The sequence below is a fragment of the Lampetra planeri genome, chromosome 76 (genome assembly GCF_965212315.1).
Source record: "Lampetra planeri chromosome 76, kcLamPlan1.2.h2, whole genome shotgun sequence".
Classification (NCBI taxonomy): domain Eukaryota; kingdom Metazoa; phylum Chordata; class Hyperoartia; order Petromyzontiformes; family Petromyzontidae; genus Lampetra; species Lampetra planeri.
In genome coordinates, this window is record NC_136181.1 from 2,490,683 (window position 1) to 2,510,267 (window position 19,585).

Genomic DNA, 19,585 nt, shown 5'->3' on the forward strand with positions numbered 1-19,585 from the left:
GATTCACAGACGCCAACGGATTTTCTGAGACTCTGGTCTACATCTCCCCTCCGCGTCGCTTTTCCTCACTCATCTTCTCCCTTCTCCTTCACATCATTACCTCTCTCCATCTCTGTAATGGAGGTCGCAGCTCACCTGCTCATCCTCAGCTGTCTGTTGGCATCCTTTGTCACTCAAGGTGTGTATGAGGTATATTTATTTCATTCAGAGACAAACGGACACATAGAAAATCACACATATACACGGACAAATATATTGCATATAGCCTTTTACCAGACTGTGGAGGCAAGTGTTGTTAGCAAGCACCAATGAAGGTCGGCACATGAGGGGGTGAATGGACAGCACGATGGGGGACTGCATCCAGTTATTTGATTAGCTTGGCGTGTTCCTGTGATGCTTGAAGCTGACAGGAAGGATTCTTCAGTACCAGATGAGGCTACTACTGTCTCAAAAAGGACACTTGTCCATACACTGTCTTGAACCAGAGTTCCAATTGACTGCAGTGCAGCCATCTCCATATGTAATCTTTCAAACATGAGCACTGAGGCCAATGCCACTGTATCTACTTGGCTTGTGCATAGATTGGCTGGTCGGCAAAAAAATGTAGGTGTTCGTCCTGGATTCATAAATGCCGCCGTGTCTCTGAGTTTATCCAAAACGTGCCTTATGGTGACAAAAGGACGTGCCTTTTTTAGGAAGAAAGGCAACATTGATACGATGCTGAATTAACATTTCTGGCATATAGTTTAACATGCATGGTGAGCTGACTACGATATACTTAGAGTATCATCCACATTCTCAGTGGTGTGCACTTTTTCAAGTCATTCATATGATATTATCTTCGTAACCTAGTACACTGCATAGACAAAATTGAGGTTTGGGATCCAGGTGGGTTTGGATTGTTCTTTGTGACATAAGCTATTTGATTGTTTGCTGGAGAAACTGGAAGCTCTGGAACTTTTCACCTTTCTTCATGTGATTTGAAGTGGTTCACGCATCTCACCTTCATTGCCTGTGCTTGGATTCTGGAAATAAACTAACCAAAATATTGTATTTTACCAGATTAGGACCATTGCGATATTAGCACTTTTTCAGAAGCGACCTGGCCACAAATTATAGCTCAAAGTAGTGGCTTATCATGTGGTAGTTTATTGCAACCATATCTAAACGCGTTTTTCTAAATGTGGAGAGACCCGGAGAGAACATTCATATTCTAAATATACAAGCCTCAGGTCGGGATTGAACACACGACCTTCTGCATACCAGGAGAGGGAAATAACATCTCGCCACCAATATCTTATCTAGTGCCATGAAATTATGTGGGTTCTGTTGTTGCATGTTAGATGATGATCAATATTGCCGTGGCAGATGCTTTTAATAACAATTTACTCAGAGAACACTACTCCATTTGCATCTCCAAGTTGGGCGCGGTGACGGCGAGATGTTAACTAGCTAGCCTGGTATACAGGAGGTCATGGGTTCGTTCTCGACCCTGACGACTGCTGTATATGTGGAGTTTGCATGTTCTCTCCGTGGTCGTGTGGATTTTTCTCAGGTTCCTCCGTTTTTTTCTTCCGGATTTCAACACAGTTACATAGGTGACTTGTTTAGAAAATGCTGTGCCCCGTAACAGTGAAAACCAAATATCTCAAGCTGTTGTTTACTGAACTGTTGTCCACAACTCCAACTAGGGAATTCAAATTTACCGAGAGCAGAGTTTTATCTTGAGAATATATTCACATTCCAGCTATTGCATTTAACAGATGCTGTTTAACATACAAACTCAACATCGCGTAATAATCAATAATGAGGGTGAAGGTCATTCCTGGTTGTAATCGTTTACCTGTTAAGCTGAAGCCACCATGACTTTAGAGATAATACAAGAATTAAGTCTTTACCGGCTGCTCGACGCAGTTGAGTCGTGGATCACAGTCAATTGATATAAGAGTCAGAGTATCGGCATAGACGCAGATAAGAAGAGGAGGTAAATAGGTGCGTGAGGTGAGTGAGAAGGTTAGTTGAAAGTCGTAATGAGAGGGAGCCAAAACGACGCAAGGCCTCTGGCAAGGCTTTTATTCTCTCATTCACATCCACGTAAACCACGACACATGCACTCCCACGGTAAGCCTTCTCTCCGTGAACTCTCACGGACTGCCAAAAAGTTTATCTCACCCCTCAACCCCCTTCTTCTTCTTTTCCACCAAATCTTCCCCTTTCAGGGTTCCTCCAATCCCCTATTTTATCTTTTTCGGGTTCGTTACCGCCACTATTTATTTCTCTTGTCTATGTTCCCGCGTTCCTCGAGTGACCCGTACATCACATTGGGTGTGGTCTCGTGTCCCCCAAGATAACCTCAGCGTGTCTCCACGCAACCCTTACAATAGTATAGGCATAGACGCAGAGAAGACGAGAAGGGGTCCTGAGCGACTTGTAAATATGAAGAGATTATAATGAGATTTTCGCCAGATGACTTTTACAAATTACGTGACAAATTGAGAGGGTGTGAACACACTTTTCCCATAGCCATATTGATAAATGGCACCCTGAACATTACATTCTGATTAACTCATGCTGCCGCTAGTGGTGCAATAATCACCGTACTGGATTTTGAATCCAGAAATCGCCACTGGCATTGAGCATGTTTCTCAAATCACCAACATTTGGCCGGGCAAATGTGAGCATGCCCACCTTTTCCAAGGCTGTGTCTATCATCCCCATTATGGGGTACTCCATCTCTTATGATAGATAATAAACCACTATCTTTTTCGTATATTGGTTTAGGGGGAAAAAGCTACTGTTTTGAAACATGTTACAGTTGAATGCTGAGTTTTTTCAACCGATCTAAGGAGGAAGTTGATGCTGCGTGGACTGCAGCGACACCCCCAGGATGTGCATGGATGGTGCATTCGTTGGCGATTTGTTTGATGGTTTGGACTTCACGACAGTTGCAGCTGGACGATTATTTAATTTGTGTTAAGGTGCCCAAGCATCTCCCATGTTGCTTTCGAGCGTGGTTTAGCGAGTTTCAAGGTTGTTGCGTGGGAGAGAGAAGCCCGGTGCTTCCACAGTTGGGTCCTCAATGAGGTTCGTGTTTATTGCCACATCCATAGTCACCCATGACTCCATCCAGTGAGTGTCAATATTTTTATTTTTGATCTGCTACAGCGGTGGCACTATTGAAAAGTATTCCTGGATTTAAACCTATGGCATGTGGGTTATTTTATGTCTTGTTGAATTTGTTCATAATATTGCGGAACTTCTGGGCCATCGTGGTGTCCCATCGGATGTTATCTGGTGCAAACGTTCGCCAGCACAGGAAGCCACGGGCGTGGAGTTAGGTCCAGGATGCCGCGTGGCGTTAATTTCGGTATCGACCAGGTTTGTGTGTTAGCTGGTGCTCCACACTAGAGTGCGCCACGATTGATAGATGTCAACTACCTCGACTGCTATACAGAAGTTCGTGGGTTGGATTCCGACCCTGACGTCTGTAGTATATTTGGAGTTTGCATGTCTCTATCTCCCCGTGGTCGTGTGTATTTTTCTCTGGGTCCTCCGGTTTTCCCTCCACATTTACGAACATGCATTTAGAATATTGGTTGCTATACATTTGCACGAGATAAGCCACTTCGTTGACCTACCATTTGTGGCCAGGTTGCTTCTGAAAAGGAGCTATATAGCTCAGTGGGCCTTACCTGGTAAAATAAATTAAAGAAAACTAGTTTTAGTTAAGTATTGCTCTGCGGTGGAGTGGACGAGAACTTGAATCAAGTTTCTGAATTGTTCACTCGTGTTTTTGTTTTCCTTTTGGCTTGTTCGAGGTGGTGGCGATCTGTAAGCGTCGGGTCAAGAGTAACTCCTAGGTGGTGTTCCATAGAAGTTGACATGTAATGTGTTCGTCTCGCTTGGCTGTTGTTCAGGTTGGAAGACGGAGGCGATATTCATAGAGGCATTTGGCTTAAATCCAAACCACTTTCCTGGCCAGATTGGTGGGAAAAAAATATTTACATCATTATAGACCTGCTTGGCCACAAAAGATGCCTGCTTACCTTATGCAAATTTAAACTCAGATTTTGGCTCCCTACCTCCTAATTTATGAGGTTTTCTTAGCTTAGAACCATCAAAAAGTGCTTCATATCTCCCCTCATCCTAACATCATTATTAAGTGTCAACTCTGTCCGCCTTTACATAACATATGATCTGATATTAATCAACATCTGTTAGCACTAACCGTTACCCCTCAGAAGAAAACTGAACACATCTGGTTCTCCTTCTTAAAGCATTCTCCAGCAGATGAAGGGACAGAAGAGATGGGGGAAAATCCCCTCAACACTCTTAATACAGCCATGCTTATTGTTTGGACATATGTGTCCAAACAATAAGCGGACACTTGTTTGTATGCCTGCAGTGCATCCAGAGGACATCCCGGACAGTTAGCCGTTGCAGATACATTTAATTGTCAGTGAACTGTTAAATAATATCCGTGAAGCAATTTGCACTGCCTATCTCAATATGGCTGTATTAAGAGGAGAACTAGATGCTATTTTTCTTTCATCAATTTGCTCAATTTTATTCATATAATTTACAATGGTCCTGCTTCCATTATCACACAAATACCAACCACACGTACACACACAACCTCTATTTTTATCTTACATTTAAACTGAGGACACAATTTGAATTAATGTTTTTTTGTATTTGCATATTTCTCTGATTGTGCCCGTAAATTGTGATGTGCATTTCAATCTTTAATAAAATACTGCTTTGGAAAAAAAGGTGAATGTAACGATATTTGTTTTCTTTAGGCCAAGCCTTGCAGTGCCACAAGTGTGCCACTGTTGAGGCGTGCAAACAACTATCAAATCCTAGTGACTGTGGCACTGGGTTTAAAGCGTGCTACATGACGATCACAAATAAAAGTAAGTACATTACACGTGAAAGAAACAATAAAATAAGGGTCTGTCTTACCAAGCTCAATCTGCTCATATACCGATGTATTCCAGAGTCTCGACTAAGGGTAGATGCATCGTGCCACGGTACCACTTGTCTCAAAGCAAGAAGCGCCGAGTTTTGATTCCCGATTGGCACCTATCTATGTGGGTTTGTATGTAACTGCTATTGGCCAAAACATGCGAACTAGTGCACGGACCAGCACTACGGAATTTTACATGCCGTGATATTAATGATAATACTGTAACCCCTTGCCAACCGCGAGGGTTAGGTTCCTGAAAACCCTCGGGGTTCCAAAATCCGCGATTGGTAAAGTACAGGGGCCTATGGGAAATAGGGGATTCGGTGAACTGCGGTCACAGTACCTAATAAAATACAGTACATTACACAATAACATGATAAAACATAAATAAACATTACATTAACTTTTACATGCCTTGAATAGTCACGACGATGGTGCCGATGACAATGAGATGATGGGTAAAGGGCTGGTTGGAAGTAGAGGCTCAGGCCACCTTCTTCCTCCGGGCCACAGATGCAATACACTCTCACCTTCACCACTCGCTTCGGGTCTACGATTACGGGAAAAATGTACGTGAACTGTTATGTACAGTATGTATAGCTGTCAACCCATACGAGACACCCCGTATGCTTCTACAGGGAAAATCATTTTTCAGGTCCATATGGCATACAGCCGTTTCAATACGGGCACAAAAATTATACGACCAAATAAAACAAAGTCGTGGGACAGCTTTTTTTTACTCTGGAGAGTAGCGATCTACGTTTATTGTTGTGCATTTACAACATGAATGTGTGCATCCACATATCAAGCAAGCAGCATCATGCATGCAAGATCACAGGCAGGCGCGTGATAAAACAGCTTTTGTTAAAGTAACATAATTTGTCTGTGTTTATCCCTTGTGATGAGATTTTGTTGGATGAACGTTGATATTTATAAGGGCACGGGGTGACCAATAATATCCGAACTGGTCTATAATAAGGGAGGCACTGATAATGCACAGTGCTTAACCAGAGAAGGCTGAATCAGAAATGAACCATCATCCAAGCAACGATGGTGATTTTAACTTAACACATAACCTACTTTAAGCAAGTGTGACACAGTGACTCCGCCTTCTATGCCTTTCAGTTTAGAGATCTTTGTCCTAACGATGTTTCACGTAGTCTGAAGTGAAACGTATCTAATTATTATATTTGGTTGTGTGGATTCTTCAACTTACTGATGAGCTAAAAAAATATATAATATATGTTGATATTTTCCTTATTTTGCACCACATGTAGTCAAACGTGCTAATCGGAGCTGCGGGGGAAGAACAAACTTAACACAAACATCAGTTCTAAAGAAATGCGTTTTCAATCTAGATTTAAAAGTGCAAGCTCCAGTGGCTTTCCGATATCGGAAGTAAGAGCATTCTAGACGGGTACAGAAGCGCATCTCAAAGCAGGCGATGCAGTGACCGTGATAATTTTCACGATAAACACTTGTACACGTAGCCATTAATTTGTTAGTTTGTGTCGGGTGGAGGGTTCATAATTCCACAGATTTGGTCAGATCATGATGTAGTCTATTCTCGAAATATTACTTTGAATCAAAATTTGTGCTGAAATTGCAAAAGCGTTCACCGGCTGTTGCAGAAGCTCACGGTTTCTACCCAGCAGACTACCCTGGTTAATACTGCGGTGTGCGTTACCGAAAAAAGCACCATATGCTTTACTCACAGTGTACGTTAAAGAACCTGTGACGTCGTTAGCAAGGACAGTTGGCCGTGTTGTTCTGGTGTCATGTTCCAGATTTGACAAATTGGAACAATTACACCACAATGGCTTGATGACGTAAGAGAATGCTGCCAGCAAGATGCACACTACTTGAACATATTGGCATAAAACAGAGGAAAGTGAAAACAAATTACGAAATGTGCAGTGGACACCGACGGACTATCTGCCCATAGATCGTGATGATGATGACACTGCAAATTACTCAATTGACAAATACACATAATACATTACCCCCGTAACACGAAAACTTGGCAGGATCCTCCTGAACAACAATCACAAGACACGGTGAGGCTCTCATGGATAAATATGCATAATAATGAAGCCGAAATGGCTAGATATTGATTAACAATGAGGATTTCTACACAATCCACCAGTATGCGTAATGAGTTCCCGTGACTGCATTCAGGCGTGGTGTTAGCGAGAGGCTGCCAGAAGGACTGTTCCGGAGGGGGAGGTGGAGCAGGAAGAGAAGAAGGAATAACCACTGCCTGCTGCTCAGTGAACGGCTGCAACAAAGAGGCCCCGTCACTCAAGTGCTACACGTGTGCATACCACGATGATATTTGCGAGACACCGATCGAGTACTATTGCAACTACAACGAGCCGTACTGCTTCAAGGTCGTGCAGCAAACTGGTAAGGTCTATGAAGAAAGAGCCGTGTGCATAACCCGGAAGTGCCCCGTTTACATCTTCTCTCAAAGGTCCACGATGCTCATCTGATAGGCCGCACCGTTTAATATTGTCAATGCATTACGTGTAAAATTTGCGCCGTCTGTTTCACAGTGGATGTTAAAATTCTGCTCTGATGCTATTCAAAATGAATATACCATTGCGTACCATTGTGTGCCAGTGTCACAGTCAACATTTACCCTCTTTGAATTATTACACTGCCAATTACTCAATGGGAAATTACACACAGCAGCAACCATCGCCCACCAAATGGCTGATCACAGGCCGGGTACTGAGTAACCTTGTGCCGCAGAGGAACAGCTGCCAATGGTGTTTGCTCTTTTAGGTACAGGTAGTCCTCTACTTACGATAGAGATGCGTTACGACGACAACCTCTTAAGTCAAAAATATCGTAAGTCAAAGATGGCCTAGCCTACCCAGGAGTCTTAAAGAATGGTGATAATTTAGCAAAACAGAGCATGATAATTGTTTTTTTACCATTTTATCTGGCAACAAAATTGACACCTTTTTTTTACAAGGAGTCATGTTTGCATAGACCACAATACCTGCAGTCATAATGCAAACAAAAAACATAACTCTGATAATGTATGCACTGTCCTTGAAGTTGATTGGTCCACAACCGAGACAGCTTTCCTTAGAGCCTAGTCTCACATGGTGTTGGACCAGATGACGCCAAAATGCGTTATTTACTGGCAAATGAGGTTCCAATGGTGAAAACAGAGCATTTTACAGTATCATACTGTATAAACTACATACTGTATCTATTTATTAATTACAATAATGTATTGCACAGAAAAATGTAAAGTAAAAACAAGGTAAATTCTTAGCCTACCTATATGAACTGCAATTTAATAGAAAGTTTTTCAGGAAACAATCCTATCTGCTATAAACACTTTTAACATGCATTGAACGTATCGTATTGTGGTAACCCTAAAATGAAATCGCTAAAGCTACGTATCATACATGAATTGAACGTATCGCAACGTATCATATTGTACCTTACCGAGATTATGTCCGTCGTCTGCATACTTGCGTTTGCCTGCCGCGTGCAATTTAAAATATTTTTCAATTTTGTCGTATCGCCATCGTAAGATCGAAATACAGTATCGTAAGTCGGACCATCGTAACTCGGGGACTATCTGCATTTGCGATGACGTGTGATGAAGTCGCGTTTGTTGTGTAAAGCGCTTAGAGAGTCTCTGGGTAAAGGAGGCACTTAAAAAATTAACACGTCAGTAATGCAACTATTCTATCCCTCAATGATTCGATTATTTAACCAAACATGTGGCTAAGATTTGATTTAAAAGTATTTTGTGATTGTGCTGTAGAGGGTATCTTTATTATTTTCATTATTTTTGGACTTGTGTACCCAGAAAGGGCTGTCTGAGTCTCAAGACTCTTATTCAGGAGGGTCCTGCCGCGTGTATTACAGCAGGGGGCGATGGCGCTGTATAATCTCAATTAGGTAATCTGCGTGTAATATGTCAGCATTGGCATGTTTGATAAATGTCTGGACGTCCTGGGAAATCAAACCCAGGACGTCCTTCCTGTAAGGCACCAGTGTAACCACTGCGCCAACATCCTGACCAAAATTTAGACTAAACAAATTACATAACTCAATGTCATAAGATTAACGGTGCTACTTACTGCTGCTATGATTAATACATAATTGCCTCCCCACCATTGTCTTTATCTTTCCTCCCTCAACCCCCTTCTTAGTTGATAGTCTTTACGTCAGCTTGGGCTGCCTCAATACGTGCTACGAGGTGTCCTCTGACTTCTACAGGAGCTCCTGCTGCAAGGGAGAGCTGTGCAACAAAGCCAGCTTCGGTAACGGTGGCGTTACAGTAGCTACTCGCCTCCTCCTCACGAGCCTACCTCTGCTGGCGGCCATGACCAACCTCGTGCAGAACTAAAATGGGGGCCGGGCACAGCAGAGCTTCACTTCTGTGGCTATGTCGGGTGTGGTGGAGTGAGAGTTCATAATGACACAGATTTAGTCAGATCATTAGGTGACCTAATCCCCCAAAAATCAATCATGATTCATCATTACATCTGTTGATAATATGGAATGTGATCGGTTGGATGATTTGTTGAAACAAAATGGGTTTAATGAGGCTGTGTGATATTTTTTCTCCATCAAGTTGTTTGGTGTCGTTTCATAATGCAAATGCAATTTCTAATGCGTACGATATTTCACAAACATACATGACCGGTCACACTGAGGCACGGAGTTAAGGTCAACGTCACTCGAAAACAAGACAACACAAGCCAAAGTGAATCTTAAGAGAGTGCAGATTGAACGCTGCTGTGAGTCTTTGGGGCCGTCCATAAATGACGTCACGCACCTAGGGGGGGGTCAGACATTTGTGACGATGTGTGACGATGGGGGGGGGGGGGTTTGAGTAAATGTGATGTCACATCAAAAGGCGCAACTTTCAATAATTATAGACAACACGTTCTATTTCATTAAATATACTTTTTTATAAATGTATAGTTTAAAGCGATTTGAAGCGTGTTTTATTTTTGGGGGGGGGGTCTGACTTTTTGTGACGCCGTGTGACGAAGGGGGGGGGGGTAAAAAATCGTCCAAAATCGCGTGACTGTACTCAGTACGAGTTTACAGCAGTAAACTTGAACACAACATATATAGGGTACAATCAAACACAGTACACTTTAAACACAGTGCGACGCAAAGTGGTTCTTGTAGAGGGTAGGTAGGGGTGAAGGCTGAGGCGACGAATACTAGAAAGTATGGGTGCTGTCAACGACGTAAGTGTGGGTTGAAGCGACGTATTGGAACCTATTTTGCACCGGACATAGCCAACCATGCTAATCGGAGTGGTGACGACGTACAGTTGATCAGTGTTCCAGTAATGGGAGTCTGTGGTGCCATGACTGCGGAGAAACTCCGCAAGCGCCATGATTCCCCCGTACCCCCCCCCCCCCGAGCACCCGCACACACGCAGCACACAAACACACGTAGTGTCCCAGCGGAGGATTGCTTGGCACAACGGGTTTTCATCTGAAGGGCCCCTAGGTGGGATGTCCCGCGGTTTCCCGGTGCCAGGAGATTGGCTGACCCTCCCAGGACAAATCACATTGCGGCGCTCCTAAATTGGCTTAAAATTGTATGTTTAATTTGGAGCTTTCGTGACTGCAGGAATTACTCTTTGGTTCTTTCGGTAAAGTCACGTATAAAGATAAAATAATAAATTAAATACTAGCATACGACGTTTCGATTGCAACACAAGCAATCATCATCAGGTATAAATGAAATAGAAACACAAATCTAGTATACTTAGAAATGTAATGTAATACAACAAGAGAGTCGGATAACATAACAGTCAACACCCTACCTGGTTGATTACGTTCTTCCTGAGAATGCTAAATTTGAGAGAGAGATTAAACACAGAACCAGAGATATATCGACAGACATAAGCAGAGACAGATATCACAGAGATACATAGAGAGAGACACATAACTTAGGCACACAGAGAAACCACGCCTCTGTGTCGAGGCCTTAAATAGAGAGAGGGGGGCGGGGGCGGAGAGAGAGGGAGGGGTTAGGGAAATTAGCATGTGAATGAGTGTATGGCCGCACAAAGGTTCACTGGGCCAGCCACAATGAGTCACCCACGACAGCGGGGAGAGGACTGGGGTGAAATATTAAGCTTGCAGAGCAAACGATTAGGGAATGGGGATCCTAGCACCACCGACCAAGTACACACTAACCGGGTGTGGATTCACCAGCCGGACGCCCTCCCAGATTAAACCGGCTGAGTCAGGGATTAATGAGTAAGAGCGCAGAGACAATGGGCCGAAAATTAATGTAACGTAACGCTCCATGTAAGGACAGAAAAACGTTTGAAAATCAAAGGTAAGCGCACAATTGGCTGTGCAGGATAACATAACCCTGGGTGTTTTTTTTTTATCAAGGGGCATAAAAGGGTAGCCCGAAACGGTTCAGGACAGTTCTCTCCAACCTCTCGGCCGCGAAAACCGACTCCCTGCTGTCGTGTCTCCTCAAGCCGCTCACAGCATCTGTGTGATGCCAGCAAGTGCTGCTACGAGGCAGTGATGGGCAAGGTTTTTTTTTCGTCATCCTCCCTCCGACTCTCACAGTGTCCGTGCGACGCCGTGAGTACAGCTGCTAGGTACATGAAAGGGAGTCATCTTCTTGGTTCTTTCGGTAAAGTCACGTAGAAGGGAAATAATAAAAATAAAACATAATAAAATAATTCTCACGACGTTTCGGCCACAACGCAAGCAGCCGTCCGCAGGTGAAGAACAGGTCTGTCAGAAAGACAGCGACCTGCTTGTCAGTTTTGATGTGGTTTCCTTATTCACCAAAGTTCCTGTACCTGACACCATCGCAATCATTGAAGACTTGGTTCATCAAGGATTGAATACTGGGGTACCCCCCCTGATGAGACACTGCTTAACCAATACCTACTTCACCTGGAATGGAACTTTCTACAAACAAACTGAGGGCACCCCAATGGGCTCCCCTATATCTCCGGTTGTAGCCAACGTTTTCATGGAGAAATTTGAGACTGACGCCATCCAGACTGCCACTCTACGCCCGACCTTATGGAAGAGGTACGTAGATGGCACTATTGTCATCTGGCCACATAGCCGGCCTGCTCTAGTCCAATTCCTAGACCACATCAATTCCATACACCCAGCCATCAGATTCACCATGGAAGTCGAAAAAGATGGCAAGCTACCCTTTTTGGATGTCCTAATCAAAAGGGGACCTGATGGTTCAATGAGCCACTCTGTCTACAGGAAAGCCACCCATACGGATGCTTACCTAAAACCGGATTCCCACCACCATTCATCCCAGAAGAATTCCCTCATAAAGACTCTACACCATAGAGCCCAATGCATCTCCGACCAGGAACACATTGCCAGTGAACTCAAGCACGTACGCCAAGCTCTTAAGGCTAATGGTTACTCCGACTACACAATCCGCAAATTCATCACTCCAACCATCAAGAAGGATCCTGTTGAGGAGCCTTTCAAGACCATCACCTTACCCTACATTGCTGGGGTCACAAAAAAGATCTCCAAAATCCTGATTAAACACCAGATCCAGGTCCGATTCAACACAGTACATAAAATCCGTGATCTGGTCCCGTCTGTAAAATATGTGGTTCCAGACATACAGTACCCTGGCGTCTACAAACTAAGTTGCCTCTGCGGTAGCAGTTACATTGGAGAAACCAAACGACATGTCTCGGACCACATCCGTGAACATAAAGCAGACCTGAAACACGGTAGGACAAACACCTCAGCCGTGGCAGATCACTGTTACAATTCAGTGGGCTCACATGACATTGACTTCTCCAAGACAGAGGTTCTCTGCAAGTCATCTGGCTACCATGAGAGATTCGTTCAAGAGGCGATCCACATATACAAACACAGAGACAATTTCAACCGAGAATATGGATTCTGGCTCAGCAATCATTGGAATGACGTAATAAACCATTTCGGATCTTAACTGATTGTGTTCACGTTTACGGTGACTTTCAGACCGCAGTCCACTCACTGGCATTGACTATATATATTTTATTCTCCGCAGGAAATGGATTCTTTGCTCCGCTGCAAATCTCCTATCACCACTCTCCCATTGACATATTTCGTTGCTTCCTCTTAGTACCTTTCACGCGACGGTCAATGGTATAGTGTATAGCAGATTGTATAATAATAAATAGTATAAAAGTGTAATCTTTAATACAATGTATAAGGTAATATATAGTATCGTAATTGTATAGTGAATATACAGCAGTGTGGTATACAGTAGGGTGGGTAGAATAATACATAGAGTAATATTACAATGTATAGTCTATAAGCATATTAGTTGCTGCAGCTCCTTACTATTAACATTCCTTCCCTTTATTAATGTTAACCTTACTCCCTCCCTTTGAAGCTGCTAATCCTGCATAATGCACGGGCATATTATGACTTTGAAACCCCCCGCCCACCTCCTATGCATTCCACAAGTAATGACTAATCCCATATCGGCATTTTCCATAAATATGCTAAATTCCTCTTGATATGCAAATTATTTTGTCAAGGTGCTCTTCCCCCTCCAACCCAGCTTAAATATACGCTCCAAGCCTGGTGGTATTTCATTCAGACGCTGTCTTTCTGACAGACCTGTTCTTCACCTGAGGCCGGCTGCTTGCGTTGTGGCCGAAACGTCGTGAGAATTATTTTATTATGTTTTATTTGTATTATTTCATTATTTCCCTTCTACGTGACTTTACCCAAAGAACCAAGAAGATGCATTCCACTGCGTGTTTGGAGAAACGGAGGCAACTTAGTTTACCAAGCAGGGTGTTGTGGTCGACTGTATCAAAGGCTTTGGACAAGTCAAGAAAAAGACTGGCGCAGTACTGCTTATTATCAAGGCTACTGTAAATGTGATTCAGAGAGTCTAATGCAGCAGATGTGGTACTGTATTTTTTTCAGAACCCAGATTAGTTTCGATGTAACAGATTGTTGTCGAACAGGAAACTGCTAATTTGGTAGTTCAATAAATTTTTTTTAATTTTCATCAACGGGGACAAAATTGAGATAGGTCGGTAGTTATTTGGATCATCTTTAGGGCCCCCTTTGTGAAGTGGACGGACATAGGAATGATAATAGTTTTTTTACCCTTTTTTCTGGTAACAAAACTCACACCTTTTTTACAAGGAGTCATGTTTACATAGACCACACTACCTGCAGTCATAATGCAAACAAAAAACATAACTCTGATAATGTATGCACTGCCCTTGAAGTTGATTGGTCCACATCCGAGACAGCTTTCCTTAGAGCCTAGTCTCACATGGTGTTGGACCAGATGACGCCTTTTGGCATCATCTGGTCCGACACAATGTGAGACTAGGCTCTAATCAACTTCAAGGACAGTACATACATTATCAGAGTTATGTTTTTTGTTTGCATTATGACTGCAGGTATTGTGGTCTATGCAAACATGACTCCTTGTAAAAAAATGTGTCAGTTTTGTTGCCAGGTAAAAGGGTAAAAAAACAATTATCATATTTTTTACTGGCAAATGAGGTTCCAATGGTGGACATAGGAATGTTTCCATTCTAGATGTACTGATGCTTCTTTAATGGACAGGTTGAAAATATGGGCTATAGGTTTGTATATTAGGTGACCAACAGTTAAGAAAGCAAAGACGAGAATGCTATCCGCTCCGGTAGAGGAGGACCCTTTGAGGTAGGACAGTTGTTTCAGAACATTACTTTCGTGGATAGGCTGGAAACTAAATTCGTTTAATGTTTGGACAGTGGTGTAGGAAATTGCATGAGCAGGGGTGACTCCCAATACATTATCAAAAAGGTCACCAGCTTCAGAAAAAAGGAGGTTAAAATTGTCGACTATTTTTTGGGGCTCTGAAAAATAGACCCCATTTCGGTTAGGCGCAATGGGCAGATTAACTGTTAGATGCTTTTCGATACATTGGATTGTTTTCCAGAAGATCCTGTCATTGCCATGTGATTCCAGGAGAGTGGAGGAAAAGTATGCATTTTTTGCATGACGTATTTTTTTGACGCATCTATTCCTTAAAATCCTGTATTCTAGCCAGTTATTGACCAAATTACTTTTCTGAGCACATGCCCAAGCCTTGTCCCTAGTCTTCATGAACTTAGAATCAAAGGATCAAACCATGGTGGGCGGTTGCCTTTGATTTTAAATCTAACCAACGTTTGTTAAGAATTTGGAGAAACGTGTACCTGAAGGTCTCCCAAGCCGTAGTCAGGTTGGGGATATCACAGACCTTGTCAATATCCGAGTGAAGCACATCATTAGTAAATGCCTGAATGCTGAAGTGTCTCATGGAGTGCTTCTCAACCAATTTAGGGGGGGCTTTTGGTCTGGCTGATGATCTCACCCGAAATATGAAGGAGTGATCACTAAGGTTATTACCCAGAACACCAGTCAGTGCGAAATTGTGAGGGGCATTTGTCAATAGGACGTCAAGCAGAGATGACTTCCCGGATTTTTTAGGTTGGGTCTTGTGGGGAAATGTATTAATTGAAATAGGTTAAATTCATCTGCAAAATGTGTGGTCACGGCCAGTGGGTATAGCCAATTCCAATTTAGATCACCCACTAAAACTTTCACCTTTAGGGAGGCCCCCAAGAAGCTCTCTCAGTGCAGAGGCAGCTTCAACATCCTTACCCCTAGGCGGTCTATAGCAGCACACTCCCAATATCTGGGAAGGACCAACACCTCGGCCGTGGCAGATCACTGTTATAATTCAGTGGGCTTACATGACATTGATTTCTCCAAGACAGAGGTTCTTTGCAAGCCATCTGGCTACCATGAGAGGTTCGTTCATGAGGCTATTCACATATACAAACACAGAGACAATTTCAACCGAGAAGATGGATTCTGGCTTAGCAATCACTGGAAGGATTTGATAAACCATTTCGGGTCTTAATTTATTGTGTTCACGCTTACGTTGATTTTCAGACCGCATTCCATTTTCTGCTCCCCCCTCCTCTTTTCCAAACATAGATGGACTCGTCCATCTGGCCAACTGCCAAATCGCTGTCTGTGGTGTTGACGTTAGGAAAAACCGCCACTTTTATCAAATTTTCTTGCTGTGGATTGTGTTGCAGTCGAAACGTCGTGAGAATTTTTATTGTTTATATTTATATAATTTTATTATTTCCCTTCTACGTGACTTTACCAAAAGAACCAAGAATATGAATCTCTGCAGTCACGAAAGCTTTAAATCGATATCTTCCCTCTCAATGTATCTCCGACCATGAACACCTAACCAGTGAACTCAAACACGTACACCAAGCTCTCAAGGCGAATGGATATTCTGACTACACAATCTGAAAAGCCATCACCACAACCATGAGGAAAGAGCAATCTGAAGATCCAATCAAAACCATCACCTTGCCTTATATAGCAGGGATAACCAAAAATATTTCCAAAATCTTGAACAAACACAAGATCCAGGTCCGATTTAACACAGTGCATAAAATTCGTGATCTGATCCCATCTGTGAAGGACAAGATTCCTGACATGCAATATCCCGGCATCTACAAACTAAGCTATATCTGCGGCAGCAGTTACATTGGGGAAACTAAACGACATGTCTCAGACCGTGTTCGTGAACATAAGGCAGATCTGAAACACAGCAGGACCAATACCTCTGCCGTGGCTGATTATTATTGTAATGTGGCTGGCTCACATGAAATTGATTTCTCGAAGACGATGGAACTTTGCAAGCCGACTGGCTATCAACAAATATTCGTTCACGAAGCCATCCATATATACAGACACAGACACAATTTCAACTGAGACGACGGCTTTAAACTCAGCAATCATTGGAAAGATGTCATAAACCACTTTGGGTCATGACTTGATTTGTGTTTTCTTGTCAACCTCTACCGTCAGCAGTGTGGATGGGTGTAGCGAGGTGCAATGCCCCCCCATCTCTACCCCCCTCTCTCCCCCTATCTCTACCCCCTCTCTCTACCTTCTTCCTCCCCCCATTGTCTAACATACTTGGACTGTGCCCTCGCCTTCAGCTCCACCTCTATCTCTACCCCCCCCCTCTCTCTCTACCTGTCTCTGCCCCCTCCCTCCCACATTGTCTAACGCACTCCTGGTTCTTGTGGTGCTTTGCTCCTACATTGGCGCTGGCTGCCCCGCTCATGCTGTTTACACCGCACAGCTTTGCTCACTCTGAAAGCCCTTATAAGCAGTTGCATTTGGAGCCTTGCCCCCTCTTTTCTCTCCGCCTGATGAAGACCACTTGTGTTGCGATTGAAACGTCGTGGATTTTTTTTGGCTTTTATTTTTAATTTATTTTAAAATTATTTTTTCTTTTCTATATACGTGACTTTACCGAAAGAACCAATAATGTGTAAAAAATCTAATTTAACTTCATCATTTTATATTACCAGCTAAGGCCTACTGAGCTATTAGCTACTTTTTCAGAAGTGACCTGGCCATCACAAATGATAGCTCAACGAAGTGGCGTCTCGTCACGTGGACATTGATAGCAGCCAAATACTCTAAACGTGTCACGTTGATTCTACACGTGGAGGGAAAACCCAGAGGGCCCCGAGAGAAATCCACGCGACCTTGGCGAGAGACAAGCAAACTACAAATATACAGCAGGGGTCGGGGTCAGGGTCGGGATCGAACCCACGACCTCCTGCAATACCAGGCGAGGTAGTCAACATCACCTAACCACTGTGATGGTGAGAGAAGAGAGACGAAAACTCCAAATATACAGCAGTGGCCGGGGTCAGGATCGAACCCACGACCTCCTGCAATGCCAGGCGAGGTAGTCAACATCTCATCGCCACTGTGATGATGAGAGAAGAGAGACGCAGACTCCAAATATACAGCAGCCATCGGGGTCGAGGATCGAACCCACGACCTCCTGCATACCAGGCGAGATAGTTAACATCTCCTAGCCACCATGGTGCCCCCTAAACCCTCTCCCGTACCCTCTCCCTTAACATGCCCCTCCACCTCCACGCATAAAACATTATCACAAGTTTCCCATTTTACTCCATAACCTCATCTCCATCCCTTTGTCCTACTCCCATCTCTGGCCTCACCCTCCCACTTGGGCTTTCTTCCCTCCCACCAGGTACCAGAGGTGGGACAAAGTCATTGTTATGCAAGTCCAAGTCGAGTCGCAAGTCATCAAATTCATGACTCGAGTCTGACTCGAGTCCAAGTCACATGACTCGAGTCCACATCTCATAGGTGGGACAAAGTCATTGTTATGCAAGTCCAAGTCGAGTCGCAAGTCATCAAATTCATGACTCGAGTCTGACTCGAGTCCAAGTCACATGACTCGAGTCCACACCTCTGCCAGGTACAGGGGGTGGCCGTCACATTAAGCGCGATGCTGAGGGAGGCTCACTCGCATGAACGGAAGGAAGGTTAAGTCTAGATTTGAAGCTTTCGTGACTGCAATGATTCATATTCTCAGGTTTTTTCGGTAAAGTCACGTAGGTAAAACATTAAAAGTAATGAAAGTAAAATAAAACAAAACGAAAATAAAAATAAAATTCACGACGTTTCGGAGGCAACACAAGTCTCCGTCATCAGGTGGGACCGTCACAGCCAGATTAGCTGCATCAAGTGAAGCAATGATTCAAGATGTAATCCCTTATAAGCAAGTTGAAGGGGGGGAGGAGAGGGGGGGGGAGTTCATCAGAATGTGGTAGCCAATGAATGGAACGTATCGGGAGGGAGGGGGGTGGGAGGGGGAGGGAGCCAACAAAACATTTGGCGACGGCTTGGACGCGGCTGCTGCGCACGCCAACACAATGGGCAGAAAGGGGGGAGGGGAGGTCTGATACACATGATAGAACAAAGGAACGAAAATGCCCATGTTTATACCAATGCAGGCTGAAAAATGAAGAGAGTACTGTTAAAAATAACTGGGGATGTTAACACTCGGTGAAGTAAATTAAAATAGTGCCTGTCAGATAAGATGGTCCAAAAAGTGTAATTAAGTCTTTTTTGCGTGGTTAATAACATCTTTCCAGTGATTACTGAGTTTGTACCCATCATCACGGTTGAAATTATGTCTGTGTTTGTATATTTGTATGGCTTCGTGTACAAACCTTTGATGGTAGCCAGGAGGCTTGCAGAGAACCTTGGTCTCGGAAAAGACAATATCATGAGAGCCCGCCGAGTTGTAGCAATGATCGGCAACGGCCGAAGAATCAGTTCTGCCGTGTTTCAGATCTGACTTGTGCTCGCGGACACGATCAGCAACATGACGTTTTGTTTCTCCAATGTAGCAATCACCACAAATGCAACTCAATTTGTAGACTCCAGGATACTGTAAGTCAGGAACGACATCCTTCACAGATGGAATCAGATCACGGATTTTATGCACTGTGCTGAATCGGACTTGGATCTTATGTTTGTTTAGAATTTTGGAGATCTTTTTGGTCACGCCTGCTATGTATGGTAACGTGATAGTTTTGGTCGGAGTTTCATGTGGTTGTTTCTGTGTGGTGGGAGAGACAGCTTGGCGGATAGTACGGTCAGAGTATCCGTTCATCCTGAGGGCCCGATGTACATGTCTTAATTCATCAGTCAGGTGGTGTTGGTCAGAAATGCCATGGGCTCTGTGGTA

General features: G+C 43.6%; 1 protein-coding gene across 1 annotated transcript in view; it reads left to right on the forward strand.

Moving 5' to 3' along the window:
• Positions 1-19,585, forward strand: part of LOC144737962 (uncharacterized) — a 23,771-nt gene continuing 4,186 nt past the window's right edge. Inside the window, exons 1-4 of the mRNA XM_078620875.1 lie at positions 1-178; positions 4,803-4,916; positions 7,148-7,375; positions 9,151-18,374. Of these exons, the coding sequence (XP_078477001.1) occupies positions 118-178; positions 4,803-4,916; positions 7,148-7,375; positions 9,151-9,347 (600 nt within the window). The 5' untranslated portion in view covers positions 1-117 and the 3' untranslated portion in view covers positions 9,348-18,374. The remainder of the gene's footprint in view (positions 179-4,802; positions 4,917-7,147; positions 7,376-9,150; positions 18,375-19,585) is intronic.